Below are 19,420 nucleotides of genomic sequence, written 5' to 3'. Positions count from 1 at the left end.
GCTTCTGTATTCGTTTGCTCACACATTATCCTCACTGCTCCGATTCGCTAAGTGTGCTTGTAACTTGGTTATCTGTGCAATCCAACTGTGGTCGCTGCTTCTTGTAGCCTTCTGAATCCATACAACGTTGGAATTTACTTAATAACGGTTATCAGGATGACTGATAAACAAAGTCAAGGCACTACCTAAAATGATGCATTCAGCTTATTATGGAAATTTTGTTTTTCCATCTTTATTTGACATATAGCCATTTGTATTCTTTTATTTGTCTTGTTGAGATTTGTGTAAACCACGTAATAAGTTAAACTCCATGTACTACGTAAGTACTGATACCTTTCTGAGAATGGAAGAGCTTACAAAGTGGTTTTAACTTTAGGTATCTGAGTTGAGGTATTTAATATATTAGTTTAATTTGCAGATTATCTAAGGTCAAAATAAAAAATTGTTATATGTATTTCATTATAACCTGAAATCCATAGCCAAGTTTACGAAACAATATTAATTTCTATATCCCGATTGGTGATTATTAATAGGGGTTTAAATTACTAAGCAATTAAGTGTAGTTTAGATATCATAGTACAATTTATTAGGTCTTAAACAGTTGTAATTAATCACTAGTGTTCTATGCTCAAATTTCTTAAGTAAATTTTATTGTTCATCTTTTTCTCCGTATTCAAGATAAAAATCTTACCTTTGATGATGTTTTTTGTAGCAGAATGACAGTGGAATTCAGAATAAGATTTATAAATCAAAGGGAATGTGGATTTGATCTCACAGTGACTGAAATCAACAACCCATCACTTTTAACTCAACTTTATTATAGATTTTTGCTCTAATGATTATTGCTTTAAGAATATACCAGATAAAAGTAAAGAGATTTAAAAAAAATTCTTATTTGATCCCATCAGTTGTGAAGTGGCTAATAACTACATTAAAACCAAGATGGGCAAACTAATATCTCTTTTCAACTAATTCCTTACAAGACTCTACACCAATATTTGGATGATACAATTAAGAACTAAACCAACACCAAAAAATGGTGATTGATCAAGTTAATATCGTCCAGCTGAATTAAATGATTTTCCCAATACCTCCGAACCGTAGTTTTAGGAGTAAATATTTCTTTGGTACTGTCGGCGTTTTTGCTTTAAATCATACCATAATGATGTTTTTCTTTACAAACTTTGATTGTTATCCGTTTTTACTCAATAGATCATGGAGGCATAGTGATACGACTTATAAGAAAAACTATAGAATGAACACTAACCGCAACTAGATTGCGGTCTTTTCTCCTCAGTCAATCAATAGTGAGTTCACGGAATAAAGATATCTTGCCTAGGTCCACCGTCTCTATTCACCAGTTCAACTGCTCATGTGGAGTTGTTTATATTGTATCCACAACCAAGCAGCTACAACATCGTATTTCTAAGTAGCACCATCCTCGATTGACCAAAGAACAAGAAGAATAAGGAGCTCTGTTTTGTCACATTTAATGAATATAAGCCTCCACGATATAAACTGAACTTTTAAGGTTATTACTAGAATTCCCTATTTCGAAAGTCCGCTTTGTACTGACAGTAGAAGCAGTAGGTATTTAATCAATAAACCCAATCTATAATTCATCTTTGTATTGATTGTCTGAATCTCTCTATTGAAGTTTAGAACTTCGATCGATCAGTCTCTTATTGGCACATGTTAATCCTGTGAGAATTGCCTCGATGTTACTTTAAGTTACAAACATTATAATTAATTGTGCAAATAACACTAAACATTATATTCCATTGGTCAATTTAATATCGACTTAATTAACTGATAATACAACATTTAGATTTGAGTTGCATCCCCAAGTGTCGATGTCATACGCTTTTTGGGTAAATTCTGAGATACCTTGTTAAACTGATCAACCACCGATTTTATTCTTAATTGTATAACCTATATATATAAGTGTACGATTTGGTTCGAGAGGAGTAAAAATCAATAACTTATGGACCTCAGAGGGACTAGCAATCCATCTTTTCAAAACTGAACTCTGTGCGCAAGAAAGAAGTGCAAGCCATCATTCTTCCATGGCCTTCACACGTAATTTTCGTCAACCGTAATTTGATTGTCAGAGTGGCCTTACATAAATTTTAATCCCTGTAATTATGATTATTTGTTATTATCACCAAGTATTTTTTTATTTATTCTTCATCCTTCTCATACTGGTTATCTTTCAGACATCTTTCTTCAAATTCTCGATCACTAATGGACATAATCTCCCTTCCACTCTTTAATAGACCATTTTATTTGTTATTTGACTTTAAATGCGATTGTACAGCCTGAGTAAATAATATTGTTCAACAAAAAAGTTTCTTCTCTGAATTGTCCTTAATTTTTTCTAATTGAAAAGAAACATCTTTCCGTTCAGTTTGTGTTTTTAATGTCTTAACGGGAATATTTAATATACTAATAATTACATTTTAACAGAATGAGTACTAACGTACGTAATTTTACCTCGTCAGCCATTTTTAGAGCATAATCTGACCAATCACTTTTATTGTTTGAGGCCTGTATAATTGATGCTCTACGACCAAGAGATTGTAGGCGTTCTGCAGCTACCTTTTCCAATGTTACTCTCATTTCCGGATAATTTTCTAAAACATCGTAGAAGTTTTTTTGGTCCAGTGAGTAAAGTGTACAATAAGTCTCAGCCTCAACACTAGCTACACGTCGTGCATTTGTTAATAAGCATATTTCTACATTTAAAATAAAATGTGCAAAACATAGGGATGGTGGGTTTCTGAACGATTAATAAATAAAATATAGACCAGTGGTTTCAAAATAAAACCATGAATACAAAGCCCAAAATTCTTTGTTAGTATCAATAGTGGGGTTGTAGGTGCACACTACTGGGCAGTCGCCCACCAGAGTGAGTCAACCCTTCAGTGACTTCACGTTTTCCATTATTGTCTTTGTGAGCATAACGTATAATTACAATCCCGCGGAACTTTATTTGATAACTATATAGTTTTGGAATGAGCAAATCGGAATCTAGATAACTAGCTGTGAGCGTTGCTCGGAGATGAAAAGTGAGTAGATTTTTTCTTTATTTACGTAAAATACGCGATAAATACACTTTTGTCCAGCGCTCGGAATACTGACATATAGATTCGTAGCCACGGAATAAGTTAGCGGCTACCTAAACTCAGCAGATTATTGGCTGATGCATTGGAATTTGAAGTTACTGCGTTTGAGTCCTAGTGTTAACATCGATACCGAGATGTGGGTTTATCCGTCTGCCGAATCCCAAAAAGGACAAAGTGAGTTTCCCAGATTCTACTACTACTCTTAATCTAAATTTTCTTCACTTTAAACGTAGAAGGTGGAATATCCGTTCAATAAATCTTCCTAAATTTTGTTAGCTACCTCTTAATTTAAAGACTCCTTATGCACATCAAAAATAGATAACTGCAAATTCTGTATTATGAGTCAGTAACATTATGATATTCGAAGAAACTGATACTGCGATCAAGCTTCAGAGGTAGTATTACCACTCATTCCAGCTGACAAATTTAAGAATAAAACGAGCTTTCTGAATTCAAATGCCTGATATCACCTAAAAGACCTTCATTCATAAATTCTCCAATGAATATAAACAAATAAAAACCATACAAGAAATATTGTTTACCTCCGAAATAACACCCATCCGACAACCTTGTAGCTAGTATACCATCTTTAGTAATGATATTAACAACACCTTCTTGTATGAAATACATTTTTGTGCCGTACGTTCCTTCTTTAATAATTAAATCACCGGGTTGAAATACTTCCTGTTTTAACTTAACAATAACCTCTGACACGAAATTTTGGTCGGCATTAGCAAATATTGGAACAGATGCTACTAAGGCACGACAGTTGTAATTTATAATTTGCTAAATAAATATTAAATTGTATGTGAACACGAGAAAACACTATGTATATATATGATTTGAACAATAGAAATTAAAAAAATGAAAAAAGGTCAGCTGAAAAAGTAATAATATTGGTTAAACTATTAGCAATTAAAGAAACGGCTTATCTTAAATTAATATATAAGACACAAGGGTTAGCTTCTTCATGTCCCGAGACACAAGTTCCCATCCAAATTCTATAAGTAAAGCTAAATTAACATCAATATGTCATATCGGTTGAAGCCAATACGTAATGCTATCAAACTGTTAATTTTATAAAGATGGATATTTTTTTCTAATGACGACAATTCTACTTTAGAATATTTAGTTGAGGTATTTGATTTCGGGGTTTATTCATAGTTTACTCTTATCACAGTATTGTGTTACAAATTATTAGATTTTTACCAGCATACTCCTAATGTACAAACTCACGTAGTCTGGCACAATTCTTGAAGTGGCTGTTCTGCAGATAGCAAATATAATAACAGATATTTTGTTAGAAACTAACGTTTTATTTCCTATTTAAGTGCTCCCATGAACAGTGTTTACTCTGTATTTTTTCCCACCGAACAATATGTTCCATCTTTATGAAGTTGGCTAGCAATCTCATGGAATTATTGAAGATAAATATATACTTCACCACGTCCACTGGCTTATGGCTCATGAGATACTGATGAAATATTTTAAGTGTAACTAATGTACTAGAGAAATCCGTAACCGTCTAGTGAAGAAAAAGCTGTCATTATATTCTAAAAGTGTTAGAATTAAATCTGACGTACAAAAAATTTATGATTAAAAAATTTATCTCTACATTGTGTGTAATTAATCTGAATATCTATGTTATTTAATGGGCGATAACAATTTTTGAAAGCTGATTTAACCGCAAAAAATACAACGGCCACTTAAGCAGTTACTGTTGTCTACTGTTATTTAACCAATCACAAGTTCTGTTTATGGGCGATAGATTTATAGAAAATATTTTCTGAACTTCATTTCATGTATTCGGGTAGACAGTTTATCAAGAAAAATCTGACATATTCGCTATATTATTTACAATTGAATCTTAGCTTTATCTTAAACTACATGAAGGATATCAAAAGATACCAAACTAGTGCTTATTACAAATTTATTCATTAGATTTGAAGAATTTTTATTGAAACTAAATACTATTAAACAAAGGAAATATACGAAACTCCACACTACAAATTATAAGTACTTACTTCTCTTAGGCACTCTGATAATTCACCTAAAATTTCTTTTTCATTGAACATTTTACCTTTATATCTATGTTCATAATAACCAGCAATACGTCTTCTTAACGCTCGAGGATATTTTTTATAAGCCATATATTCTTCAACTTGTTTTAACTGAACTCATCAAGAGTGATACAGAAAACAGTGAAACAAATAGAAATGAATAAAAATAACTGAAAAGTTAGTTAAGTAAATTTTGACGAAAAATTGAATCCTAAACACTATGATGGACTGAAATACTATCGGTGTTTTTATTCGGATTCATCTGACATGAAAATCGATGTGACTCAAATTTAAACATAACGCAGTTCTTTTTTATTAGTCCTTGATGAGTTTTATTTTTACCTTTGTTTTCCTCCTTGTTTACTACAAGTTCTGTGGTATTGTTAATATTGTCAAATTTACTCCCTTTCTCATATTGATTAACCCCCCTCCTCTGTTGTCGTGTCGTGAAATGTGTGTTGCTACTTTAATTCAATTTGTATGTAGAGTTTGGTTTAAAAACTTGAATTTTAATTTCACTTGTATTTCACGTCACTAATCAATATCATTTTATTGTATATTAAGGGTCAAGGCATAGGAAACATCTTTTGCCTCAAAATTAAAATGTACAGGATTTCTGACTTGACATATTTTACATCTGTAAAAGGATGAGATTATATCTAGCAGTGATAGACAATTTTATTTGATGTATATTGTAATGTATTTATTTAACCTGAAGAATATGACTGTCGAAATTCGTGCTAACAAATTGTCACTTACACTAAGTGGGAATTTAATCTTACTGATATAAATAAGTTCGTCTTGTAGCTATAGAGAAATTAGTTGTTTATTTAGTTCAAATAAGAATGAAAATTCAACTTTAATTAAATGAATAAAAGAATTAATGTAATCTATTTAGTAAATGATTTTTTATTTAGAAAGTACATTAATAAAGTAAATCTTTTACCATTACAAAACAAAATTGTGAATCAATGAAATTATAGAAAAATTGAAGGGAAATAAAAGGTAATTATATTTCTAGCTTTTATGTTGATTGACCCCAGGGAATAGGTTGAATTAAGGTCCAAACTCATTTGATCGTTCACTTTATTCCGTGATACATATTTCTCTTCAAAGTTTTCTATTTCTAGCATAATAATTATTATTGTATTTAGATTTCATGGCTATTGAAGATCATTTGCTAAAATTCTGTTCTCCATATATTTTGAGTTAATTTCCTGACAGCTAAAAAATTATTATTATTTAGCCTTGCTTCTACGAACACAAATAGTTAGATAATTATCCGAAGCTTTACTCTGGCCAATGAAGCGTGTCTGTAAGTATGGCCAGTATCTAGATAGTATATACAACAAAGTTAAATATTTTGTTTGCTTTTCATTGATAAATGAAAATCATCGGTAGTCTATTCAATGAACACAGACTAGGATCGAAAAGTATTTTATTTTACAATATCTAAGGTGGATTATTCATACTCCACTTGAAATTCTCTTAATTTGTGATGCTGTATTCGTCATATCATTTATCTTGTTCAAAACAGTAGTGAAAGTCTTTGTGAGTGAGGTTGTTCGGCTGACTCATCATTTAACCCTAAATAACTTTATGAAGTCGTGTAAATTGATTTTCTTAAGTTAGTTTCATCAGCCACTGCCTAGACAACTAATTAGTGAACATAATACGCGAACTACAACACATATTTGATATTGTCGTTAACAAACGAGGTAGATATCCATTCAGGTGTTTCGTCATTTTTTCAGTCTTCAAAACCTTCACTGTAAAACTTGATTTTATTAAAAGTAGCTTTTTTTATTGCTTCATAAACACAAAATCTTTGAACAGTTTATTGAATTCCTAAGAAATAGTAGATAAACAAATTTATGAAAGTAAGTTTCCGTATGCAGAATATATAACAATTAAAATACGGGTGAATGTTTTCAAACTAAGCGAAAATAGGGGTTGATTTGACGATAGTATTGATCTTCAGATAACATATATTAAAAAACCGGAAAGCATTGGAGTTACTACTTGAGCAATGTACTCTTCCATAGAGGATTAAACCCAAAATATGCAAATCTTCGGGAGCTCATCAAGAAAGATAAGTTCTAAATGCGAATAATCTGTCTATTTATGTATTTATTTGTAAGTATTTAATAGAAGCATTGTAAATTAAATAATCGATAGTTGTTGTCAAAACCAATCATTATTTAAATCGCCAGTATTTCCTTGTGTTGTTATTTATACATATGAAGAAAAATAAAATATTAGTCAACTTGTTATGAGTAAATAATTGTTTACTAATAATGCCATTATTATGTTCTGAAGTTTAAATTAATAGCTTCCATTTCCTTTCAGTAGTTTCTTAAATGTTTGACTTTAAAGTAATCATACACGAATTCAAAACGTAAAAATGAATACTTTAATCAACTAATGCAGGGTAATCGGTCTAATCTAGGGTCAAAAATTTTATCGAATGTGTATGAAATCTAGTCATTAGGTTATGTATCTCATCTTAGTATAGTTATTTAGGATTAAAGAATAGAATATTTTTAATTCTTATCAGCGAGGAATGTATAATATTCCAGTGTCCTATGTTTCTGAAAGGATCACACTCATCTACTTATTAAGATACTTATCCGGCTGTGCTAATGTGTAGTCCAGAATGGAGTCTTTGAAATGATTTCATGACTCTATGATATTGAGCGGAAATACTTGGTTAAGGAAAAGTAATAATCCTTGTAATTAACCCAAATATTCACTGATGAGATTGTAATCAATCTTTCCGTAATTCCGTTTGCTCAAAAATGGACTTCTACATAAAGTAGGCAGTGACGATTTCATTCGGAACAACAACGAAAACTTCGCAAATAGACCAGCGAGCTCAGAAAACTGCAAAAGGTTTATACTATAGCTGTAAATCTAATTGTCAAAAATATAAAATAATTGTTGTTTTTTGGGAGGGATTTCACTGAATTACTGACAAATTTTTTCAGGTTTTGTCACGATTGAGAGCCGATACAAAAACTACATCAATGAAGGAATCAGTTTACAATTTATTCAAGTTAGAAAAACGTCCGTTACCCCTTAAAATCACTAGTGTTTAATCATTAAACAAATCTGTTCGTTACCAATTCACACATTTTTAATTCCAATAAACATGAATTATCTCCGTTAAAACAGCTAAGAAATGAGAAGACAATAGCCATTTCGAGAGCAGATAATGGGAACATAATCTTCGTTTTAAACTAACCAGACTTTGAAAAAACGTTGTAAGACATATACAAAATGGTCTTTATGAGTTTATTAAATAAAAGTAACTACGAGCTTTACTTAATAAGCTCAAAGCTGTAAAAAGCTAAGTCTGACTAATGATAAAAATAAGACCAGCATTATGGATCCAATCGCATCCTAACTTACCAAGCTAAGATACCCAAAACACGTTGCAAGTCGATTTATCATAAAATCAAAAACTTTAATCAATACAAGCAAAATATCAGTCCTATTCATATGGAAGATAATAAAATGGTGGTACGTTTCCATGTTTTTATTTATCACTGTAGCTATCGATAAACCATTGGATATTATTCATAGTTGCCTAGATTATAATACAACTTTACGATGCTTTTTAGGTCCTTTAAAGGTTATTAAGTGTTTGGGTTTGTGTTTACGTTCCACGTAATTCAGATACCCAAGAGATCTTTATCGACGAAAAGGTATTGCAACGATTTTACCAGTTACACCGATCGTAGAAAATTTATTCATACATACATTAGAAACTAGTAAGATCATGGAATGAGTAATTCAACCCAGAGTTTGGTTAAGGTAATATAGAGAACACTATCAAGTGAGTTGGTTTAGAAGAATTATTTGAATAGTGTCGGTCATTATGTTAAGCCCATATACCTTATTCTAGCTTTCGGACAGCCCGGTAAACATTTACTGCACGGCCAATTTTGTATTTTTTTGAGTGAAATTTTTCTTCATCCCTTTTGAAAAAATTTTTCATCGCCATCTTCCAATAATTTTCATTCTGTTTCGTCCAATCAAATAACTAGTTTTGAGTTCGTTATAATTGGTCGTTTATTTCTTAAAATCGATATAAAATATGAGGACTTGACGACAGAGCACATTTTCTTACAATTATGGACGGTAGTAACATGCAAAGTATGAGCTCTGTCGTTCCTCACGTTGTCACAGAAACCTATAACCTGTTCGTTCTTGAGCACATTGTATCTCGTAGCGTTCCAATCTCTTAAAGAGTTGAAGAGCGCCATTAGAACGTATGAAAGAGCCACGTACAGTCATTATGTGGTGAGAGATTCTCATTTACATAGAGATCGGAAGTCCTATATTAAATTCGTATGTTGGAGAAATGGCCGTAGAACATCTAGCGGTTCCTCACAGCCGAGTAGACGAACGAGGTAATTTGATTAGTGTTATTGTAATTTTTCATAAAGGACTACCGTGAACACTCAATGTCCTTCCTTCATATTTTGTAAGTAACCGACTATCAAAATAACGTCAATATGGATGCACCGGTAAGCAATGACGAGGAAGAAATTGTTTCGATTAACTCAGAGGAGTTTACTGAACTAGATGACGACAATGACGAAAACGCGCATGACAACAGACTTTGTGATATTTGCAATCTTGTGCAACCGCCACATGAAACTGCTGATGGAAGTACCTGGATTTTTTGTCGATGTGATGCAATGTTTCATTTATTTTGTGCCTACGACCCATCAACACACGTCCATGGAATCCATTGTCCCATTTACGGCACTATAACGGAGTCATAGCAAGTCTTTGGTTCATGAAACTCGGAACTGTTAAGAGAACGAGTAAAGGCCCTTTTCAGGGCCACCCACAATTTGATTTAAATTCTTTTGTTTCGATTCCTTATTTCCATAGCGAAGGTCAAGTGGTCAAACCATCAAAATTCATTTAAGATTAATAGTCATTATGTGATTACTTACTTACTTACTTACTTACGCCTGTTACTCCCAATGGAGCATAGGCCGCTGACCAGCATTCTCCAACCCACTCTGTCCTGGGCCTTCTTTTCTAGTTCCATCCAATTCTTGTTCATTTTTCTCATGTCTATTTCCATTTCTCGGCGTAATGTGTTCTTTGGTCTTCCTCTCTTCCTTTGACCTTCAGGATTCCATGTGAGGGCTTGTCTTGTGACGCAGTTGGGTACTTTCCTCAATGTGTGTCCTGTCCACTTCCAGCGCTTCTTCCTGATTTCATCCTCCGCTGGGATCTGGTCTGTTCTCTCCCACAGTACGTTGTTGCTAATAGTATCCGGCCAATGGATCCGAAGTATTTTGCGTAGACAATTGTTAATAAACACCTGTATTTTCTGGATGATGGCTTTTGTAGTTCTCCAGGTTTCTGCCCCATACAGTAGAACTGTCTTGACATTTGTATCGAAAATCCTGACCTTGGTGTTGGTTGACAGTTGCTTTGAGCTCCAGATGTTCCTCAGTTGTAAATATGCTGCTCTTGCTTTGCCGATCCGCGCCTTCACATCTGCATCAGATCCACCCTGTTCATCAATGATGCTGCCCAAATATGTAAAGGTTTTTACATCTTCCAAATCTTCTCCGTCAATTGTGATTGGATTAGTGCATTCTGTGTTGTATCGGAGAATCCTGCTTTTCCCTTTGTGTATATTGAGACCTACATATTCGTAAACGCTTTGTAAGCTTTATCAAATATACGGTTTAAGTAAACGATTTCGTATAGGGAATGTCATCTAATGAACACTAATCTGTCTAACAATGGTACATGCAAAACTTATTCAGAATGTTTCAGTGTTTTGTAATACAGTTAGTTACTATAGGCGAATGTAGTACTACCAGTTTACTAGTACAATGACATCATTTCTATAGGAAAGGTCAACTGAACCAATATCGATGAATTCTAATTAAGCCTTAGTGATTAAGCAATATAATCAATTGGGATTTATAGAAATTTCGTGGGTTAGTTTAAGTTAGACATTAACAGGTTTTTCATGGTGCTCTAGCTTCAATTCACTCATGATCTCAACTATTCCAATGAAAAAAATAATTCTGTCTGACTGTTCCATCCCAGTTTTGATCAAAATGTAGACTTTAAAAAGAAAAGATACCAACTTCATTTTACTCAGAAAATAGCAAATAGTATTTATGATTGGGTTCTTTTCCAAACAGTAATTCTTAGTAGAAAAGAATTGTTTAGTTTTACCTGAATAATGGTGTCAAAAATAAATGCAAGATTGTCAATTGTGTTATTTTGCTAATCCATTAAAAAGCGTTACTTGTTTTTAACTGTACATTCTATGTAGTTGAGCAGTTTAAAATTATGACAAAAAGTACTTGTCTATGTAAGTAGTCATGTGAATGAGTTATTATGCTCGTCAACTGGGCTTAACAAATTTTTCACGTAATGTCAACAGCATATTTGCAGTTTAAAAATCCCCATATAATATTCTATATTGTTGAATAACAAGTTTTGAATCATGGTACTCTAGCTTCAATCCACTCATGATCTCAACTATTCAAATAAAAAAATGTGATTACCTTTCACGTGATAGTGATACATTTATACGTTTTATAAAATGTCTATATCAATTAATGTGGCACTTATCTGTAACAATGTTACATTCAAAATGTAATTGGAGTGTTTCGAATACTTTCGACAATGATCATTCATACGATCGAATTGGAGTCAGATCTCGGGCCACTAAAGTGGAGAGCACGTCAACAAACATCGTACGATCTAAATGAGTACAAATCAAAGGGCCCCACAAATATACAAATGTGTAAAGTCTGATTAACAGGAGTTGTAATCTCATAACAGAGAAAAATTACCAATGGATTGAAATCAATTTGGTTTGTGGACACTTGAACACTTGGAAGCATGTTCTTAAATTGTCAGTTAACCATAAGAATCTTGAGAATAGATGTTGAATAGCACTACACTCAATAGAAATAGGGGAAAAATGAACTTTGAACTAATCACGATCTATCAGAAAGGATTTTGGGCGTATAAAGACAAGAGTAACATTAAAACGGCTGTGGTTTGACTTCTATATTCTCACCCAACCACACACTAAGGAAAATGTTTTCACACTTTTCCTCTTGCTCTCTTTAAACCTGTTGTTGTTGGAAATGAGATCATGCGTGTCAATGATCATTGCCAACCCGTTTATGCCACATATAGAATCAAATAATTTCGTCAATGGCATTCAACCGCGAATTTGGCTCACATAGTTGGATGGTACTTTTGTCGTCATGACATAGAATCTCCTACGAACTTCTTCTAAACTGGTCAATAGATTCTGACCCCACATTCAATTTACTTTCGAGGATGAGAATGAACACAGTAAGCTATCATTTTTAGACTACTTAGTTTAAAAAAGCTAAATGGAGCTCTAAATGTATACTGAAAACCGACACTAGAATCGTTATACTGATTTCAATTTATTACATCTATTCAGTTAAGAAATTTCTCTAGCCCTAAGTCCCTTTAGAAGAGCAAAAAAGATTATTACATATTTAGAGGATAAACAAGAGCAACTGAATCAATTAAATAAAGTCTTACAATTTAATAATTTTTAAGGAATACAATAAAAAAAACGCAATAAAATGAGACTATTAACTGCTAGATAATGATTCAAATGAAATACCATGGATTAGTACCGTAATTTTACCATACCGCCATGGTACAATAGAACTTTAAATAGCTCTTCATAGAAAAGAGAGCATTGTTATCCATCCGACTTGAACTTTCTGTCCGAGCTATCATGTCGATTCCATTCACATATCACACTATTACCATGCATATAAATTTAACCTTATCTTTTTGCAATAGAAATGTTACATTTTATACCCATTAATACACAAATACAAATTCAAGTATTACATAATTCACCTTGACCGCACTGACCTTGGTAATGATAACTACAATAGTAATATTAGCTATAAAAAGTATTTTACTACCTCTTATTGATTTAATATTGGTATAAAATCATATAATTTGTACCATGACGAACACTTTGATAGCGATGAGCTCGACTAAACACACCATTACCACTTCAAATTCTAGTTCGAACATGATTACAATCACAGCAGATTTATTTTCGAGCGTTAAGTTTCTAATAACGTTGCTGTCACTTGAAGCACTTAAGAATACAGTAAGAGAATTCTAGCTGGTGAAATTGTGCCATTTGTGATTTTTAGCTCCATCGGAATCGGAAACCGCACTCCAAGCTCGTGTGCTGTAGAATTGGTCGTAAAGCCGACAGAAGAAATCCTGATAGTCCGCAGAGAACGAAGCAAGTGTAGCAAATTCACAAAGCTGTCTCGCCCAGTGCTTCATCAATATGCAGTTGTCCAGCGTTTATATCTTCCAAAGATATTAGATTTCAATTTGTGGAAACGCTCATCACAACCATGAATGTAGTGCAGTGGCTTACCAAAATAGTTCATAGATATGGAAGCCAATGGAATCGAAGTTCAAATCTCTCAGGTCTCTACAAATCTCAGGGGCTGCTGCATGTAACGTGGTGCATTATATAGGCTTCTCATTTTAGAAGTGCTTGTATCCACAGGATGCGTACAATTTTAGACATGATGCATTTTTTAGTCAAATCTCCCAGATAAGTATTGTCTTTATGTAAATGGAGAAAGTTATTAGAAGCCCGAAAGTCATATAAATTCTCTTGGAGAATGCCGTGTGTACAGACCGAATAAAGGTAATGAGGTGCAGTATTATTTATTCATAACGTTAAATTTAAGGAAGTTGATAAATCATTATCTTGATATTTTTGGTCTGGGTAGAACCTGTAAAACAAACAACTAATAATTCTTCATCAAATCCTTTTACTCGATATGAATTTTATGGCAATACCCCTTTATTATGCCTTTCTTAGTCGAGAAACGTCCACAATGATTAGTCAGTTCCTGCGTTTCTTCAAACGAGCAACAGGTAAGAGAGATTGTGACAAGAATATAATATTTTGATAAATTTGGAAGAACTAAGAAACATTGTCAACAACTTAAACGAAGAAGCTCAAGCTTATGGACTATACGACATGTGTTAACAATACAGTAACGGAACACGCTATGCATCGAAAATGGCAAATTTCTATATCAGTACCAATGTAGTTTTTATGAAGTCAGTATGCCGAATATTTCCTAGAGATGATGCTGGCCGTTCATTATCTGATTTAATAATAGAATTCTTGAGTTGATTTAAGCTGGACCAACATTGAAAATATAGAAGCACTGAACGACCGATTCGTCCTAGTATGGGAACCCTCAGCAATGAGCATCTACAACCCCGTATTTGGGACCTGAACCTAGGACCTTTGGTTTCACGCTCGAACGTTTAACCTCTAGACCACTGAGCCGGCATCCCACGGCGTTAATATCTAACTTCAATCGATTTATGAATAATGACCCTGATTGAACTCCACTGGTCACGGCTTCTTACTAGAACTCCAGGAAATCATCTTGAAACCAGGTTTTCAATTGTGGTCTAGCTTAAATCGACTCATGAATTCAAATTTTAAATTACCACAATCTCCACAAAAAACCCATTCTGATCAATAACTGATTATCAGACTTCTTTTTCAATCGCATCAGTAAAGATGTTTCTGTCGTGAAAATTTATTAATCCACTTTCCTATTAAATTTACTGTGTTCTGTCTGCAAGCAGTGTGAAGATGGAGTACAGCTAGGTGTAGTTAGAAAAAGTCAGATTGCAGATGATTTAGTGAACCTGTTTAATAAATCGCCAAGTAATAATAAGGGGGACTGAAGGGTTTATATATTTAACGGTTCATAAATGTGTATCGTAATGTTTTCTTAAGGTGTGGTTTACAACCTGTCTAGACAATTTGTCATATTTAATATTAATCTATGTTAGGTTCTTTAATTTATAGGAAAAAACAAACATTCTTCAAGTTATTATCACACTTATTAATAAACAAAAGCATTTTAGATTAAGCTATATGTAATTTTACACTGACCAAGTGTTACCATTACAAAACTAAAAAACGATAGCTACAAATATTCCCCTCCTTTTAAAAAAATGTGTGATGAATTTAACCGCTTAAGACAGTTGTTCATTAATTATGTAGTAGTAAAGAATAAAATGTTTAAAAACTACACTGTGATTCTGACTTGCTGTAATGCAGAAGAAAGGATATTGTGAATAAAGAAGTGAGGTGCTTATTCTACATTTTAACAGATGTCCACTGGAAAAGATAATCTTCAGTGAAATGTTTACATTCCTTTTAATCCATGTTAGTGCTTAAAAATCCAGGTCACTGGCTGATGTTAAATTAACTGCTCATTTGGAGTTTCAAATATATGTGTAAACATATATTCGAGAATTTAATTTGTTCACTTAGTATTTATTCGGTAATAAATTTATATGAAATTATTTTGCGTACTATTTAACTGATGGTTATTATTGTTGTTGCAAAAAATATAATACTATGTTACACTGATTTACAAATTCTAGGTTTCTATACGAAATTTAATGCATGTTTTTTTATGTCATCATAATAACATATAATTTAGTTTCGCTGCTGATAAAGAACATATACCATGACAAAATATAGAGAATTAACAGAGCTTTGAAGTCACCATCATTTTTCATTTAGGTTAGTGGGTATTCAAAACTGATTTCGGTCAAAATGTTTTAAAGATTTAATACGACATAGCATATAAAGTTTCGAAAGAAAGTTTTGCTCTCAGATTATTTTTGAAAATAAAGATAACGATCCTAGTTGTGAACATTCTCATAAAACTTCCCATTTATTTTAATACGACAACACTGTACCTGCCCATAAATATTTTTGTTCACTGTTGGCAATAACATACTTTATTCAGCATTAGAGTAAATAAAGTTAACTATGAACTTACTGGTTTCAACCTTACTAAGAAAGAGGATAACGACCTATAAGTACACCTAGAATAACTTTACAACTCTACTAACATTACCTTTTTAGGTTTCAAGTCCTAACGAATGTTCGTTGTTAAACGTAGCCGTTTGAAGAAATAATTGATTAATGAAAATTAAGCGTGTAGTCAGCCGGTGTTTCATTCTCGTTGAATAAATGTGGTAAAGCAAGGAAAATTTACAAAGTTCATTCACTAGATATCCATAAGCTTTACAATATTAGCTACAATATTTTTAGATTACGAAAAAGGTTAAGCGTTCTGTGGATATTTCCTAAACCAGATTTGTCAACCAAAAGCATTATTTTAGATAAATTTTTATCTAGTTTCTTTACTTATTTGAAATTTTTAGTTAGTTACTTTAATTTCTGTGACGTACTAGATTATTTTGACAAGGTGACAAAATTATTATCATGAACTGTTTGGTCAGCCATTTTCAAATGACATTAAAAATGTTAACATTGTGATGGGTACTGCTCAACTATATAGAAATTTAGTCTTATGGTTTATTTTAATAATATAAATTATCTAGGTTTTTGGACTTTGTTCATGAACCTAAGCTTTTCGGTGGTTATCATTATCCACATGACGTAATGGTTTCTGGGTGGCTGCATTGTGCTCACTAAATTATGATGTGCCACAATGAACGTTTATCACTTGACATGATTCACTAATTTCATATCATTTAATAAAGTACTGAGTTCTGAGTTTTAACCGTTTCTCGTACGGAAGAAATATTGGTTCGCATTTTGTTCTATAAATACAATTCATAAATGATCTGTTTAACGATTCGATGGACTGATCATTACAGGAACACAGTTAACGACAAATTACACTAGTTCTATTAGATTTGTTATCTAAATCATTTCATATGTTATACTCTCCATGATTTTCTTTAACTACATTAATAATTTACTGATCGATATCTATCATTTTACTATAGTTTTCATATAATGTATAGTATAACAACAATATTTGGTTTGTAGATAGTTATCACATTAACACTGTGACCTCAATTCATTATGTATCGATGTGAAGTAGCTTAAGAAAATTTATTGATCAACATCAGTGAAATGATTTTCAGAAAAGTTTTGTATAAATAATTTTCAAATTATAAATTTCATAAAAATTTCACATTCAATAAAAAACAAATGCTTCTCATAAAATTAAACTAATCAGTTCTTATACAGAAATTATTTTCAACCAATTAAATAATTATTTTAGTGAATAAAACATTTAGCCACGGGCAGATTGAACACACTTCAATGATAGTTTAACCAATCAATTTCTATAATATTTATCGCCATACCCTCAAAATTTATTTTTAGGTGTACCAAGTGAATACTATAATCGGTTCAGTGTCAATCAGTAAGACCGGGCGAGAGAAATAATAATTCAGTTTTCAGTATGAGGATGTGGACGGTGTTGAATTTCATTAAAAACATGAGCCGATTAAGGGTAGACCACCAATCAGAACCTGGAAACACTGGACGGGCGTTTCGTGTCAGTGTGGGACTCTTCAGCAATAATGTCATTTCACATTCGATCATATGTTTAGTGGAATGCTGAATTATGTATAGACATACATATATCCAATAAGAAATAATAAAGTAGAGTGAGGGCTAAGTGAATTAATCATGTGCTCGGGAAAGTAAAAGTGATGTTGAACCAATAATAATACAGTGATATGTGAATAAAAATATAAAGACAATAATATTTGAATAAGATAGGTTGCATATGCATTAGCCAAATCAGGCCAGTGTATGGTTAATATTACTACTGATTTGTTGGCCTTGAAGTTAGCCAAGGTAAGCGAGGGGTTACTGCTTATGCCGTTTGGGGGTCTTAAGCCTGGCGAGTTTTGGAATTATTAATTTGAATACATAATTGTACAACTTAAAAAGAAGTTCCTGGAAGGAACATTTTTCGTTCATATATCACCAAATTATATACTCACTTAAGTTTCGTACTTCCCCTTATTTCTTTTCGTTTCATCAGTTACACTTATTTATATACTTTTATGTAATCATGATTTCGTCTTGATATATAAATATCTTGTATATATATATATATGTCGTATAAAATAAATTAGTAATGAATGAATAGTGAGAATGAAATTGCACAAACGTATATCAAATTTCGAGTTGTTTTTTCATTTGAAATTTTACAGGGTCTGAGTTTCGCCTAAAAAATACAGCATTTGCTGCTTTAGATACAAAGTTAGTTCATATAAACTTACCGTCAAAGTAAAAGCAGAATAACACGGAAGGGTAAATTCAGGTAATCTCCCTACATCCTACTCCTATTACTGATTTTACATAAATGAATAATTTAGAAATACCAAGATTTAACCTTCAATGAATTATGAAAAGTAGAACCTTTGTTCTTACAAATGCAACAATTTACTTTTTAAAATAAATGATTCTAGTCACGAAATTCTCCTTTATATTAGTTTACTTTTTTTCTACGGAACGATTTACCATTTTGCTATTTTGACTGAAAATAAAATAACGATTACTTTATCCAAAAAATTGATTAGTGTTACGTTCTAATGATGAATTAGAAGAGCTTACTATTCTAGATGATATTTTCTTCTTATTTTCTAGTAACCAATTGTCATAGCACTAGTGGTTAGAGTGGTAAATGTAGCTTAATACAGTATTAAGTGTTACATTTCGAAATCTGACGATATTTTTATCTTCAAACTAGAATCCTTTAAATAAGTCTATCACATTCAAATATACTTCAGTTTAGAATTTTTTTGAATGTCTTTATCAGTTAAAATATCACAAACTGATATAATGAGCCAAAGTTCTCAATATCTTGACTTCCTAATTCTCCTAAGAAATAACGACAAAAAATTGTAGCCTAATAAATTCAGATTACTAATACACAATAGTGCACTAATGTTCACCATTTTCAAGTTATTTTAGCCTCTATCAAGTCTTTGTAAGACTGGATTAACTACGGAAACCGATCACCGAATTACCATCAATTTTGTATCTTCTGATCTTCAGCACTGAGTAAGTTCTAAACAAGTATTCATCAATCTGGTTATAAAATTAGATTACTAAGTATTTCAGTTTACTCCGTCGCTCAAAAACTTTCATATATTTTCTTAAAAATTAGAAAAAATATACTTTACTACAAATCCAAACTAAACCTTTTCTAATAGAGTGAATATTAAAAAAGGCATCACAATAAATTGTTTTGATAACAGAAATATTTTACTTGATTTACAATTTAACTAAGTTGAACTGAAAACAATAGCGTTAAGCTCAGGCTG

At 32.2% G+C, this 19,420-nt stretch overlaps 1 protein-coding gene across 3 annotated transcripts in view; it reads right to left on the bottom strand.

Moving 5' to 3' along the window:
* The window catches only part of HCN1_2 (anaphase-promoting complex subunit Hcn1), a 102,310-nt gene that overhangs the window by 9,252 nt on the left and 73,638 nt on the right, over positions 1–19,420 (bottom strand). For 2 of the 3 annotated variants that reach the window (XM_051217940.1, XM_051217941.1), the window contains 3 exons: positions 5,150–5,296; positions 3,668–3,911; positions 2,484–2,735 (listed from right to left, as the gene is read on the bottom strand). Coding sequence is in view for 2 of the 3 variants with exons in the window: in XM_051217941.1 (XP_051064375.1) it covers positions 2,484–2,735; positions 3,668–3,911; positions 5,150–5,296 (643 nt within the window). In the remaining variant the exon portion in view is untranslated. The remainder of the gene's footprint in view (positions 1–2,483; positions 2,736–3,667; positions 3,912–5,149; positions 5,297–19,420) is intronic. The other variant, XM_012937707.3, reaches the window with a different exon arrangement.

This window comes from Schistosoma haematobium, chromosome 7 (assembly GCF_000699445.3).
Source record: "Schistosoma haematobium chromosome 7, whole genome shotgun sequence".
In the NCBI taxonomy this organism is placed as follows: domain Eukaryota; kingdom Metazoa; phylum Platyhelminthes; class Trematoda; order Strigeidida; family Schistosomatidae; genus Schistosoma; species Schistosoma haematobium.
Note: the sequence above shows the minus strand (reverse complement) of the source record. Positions and strands in the feature narration are given on the sequence as shown.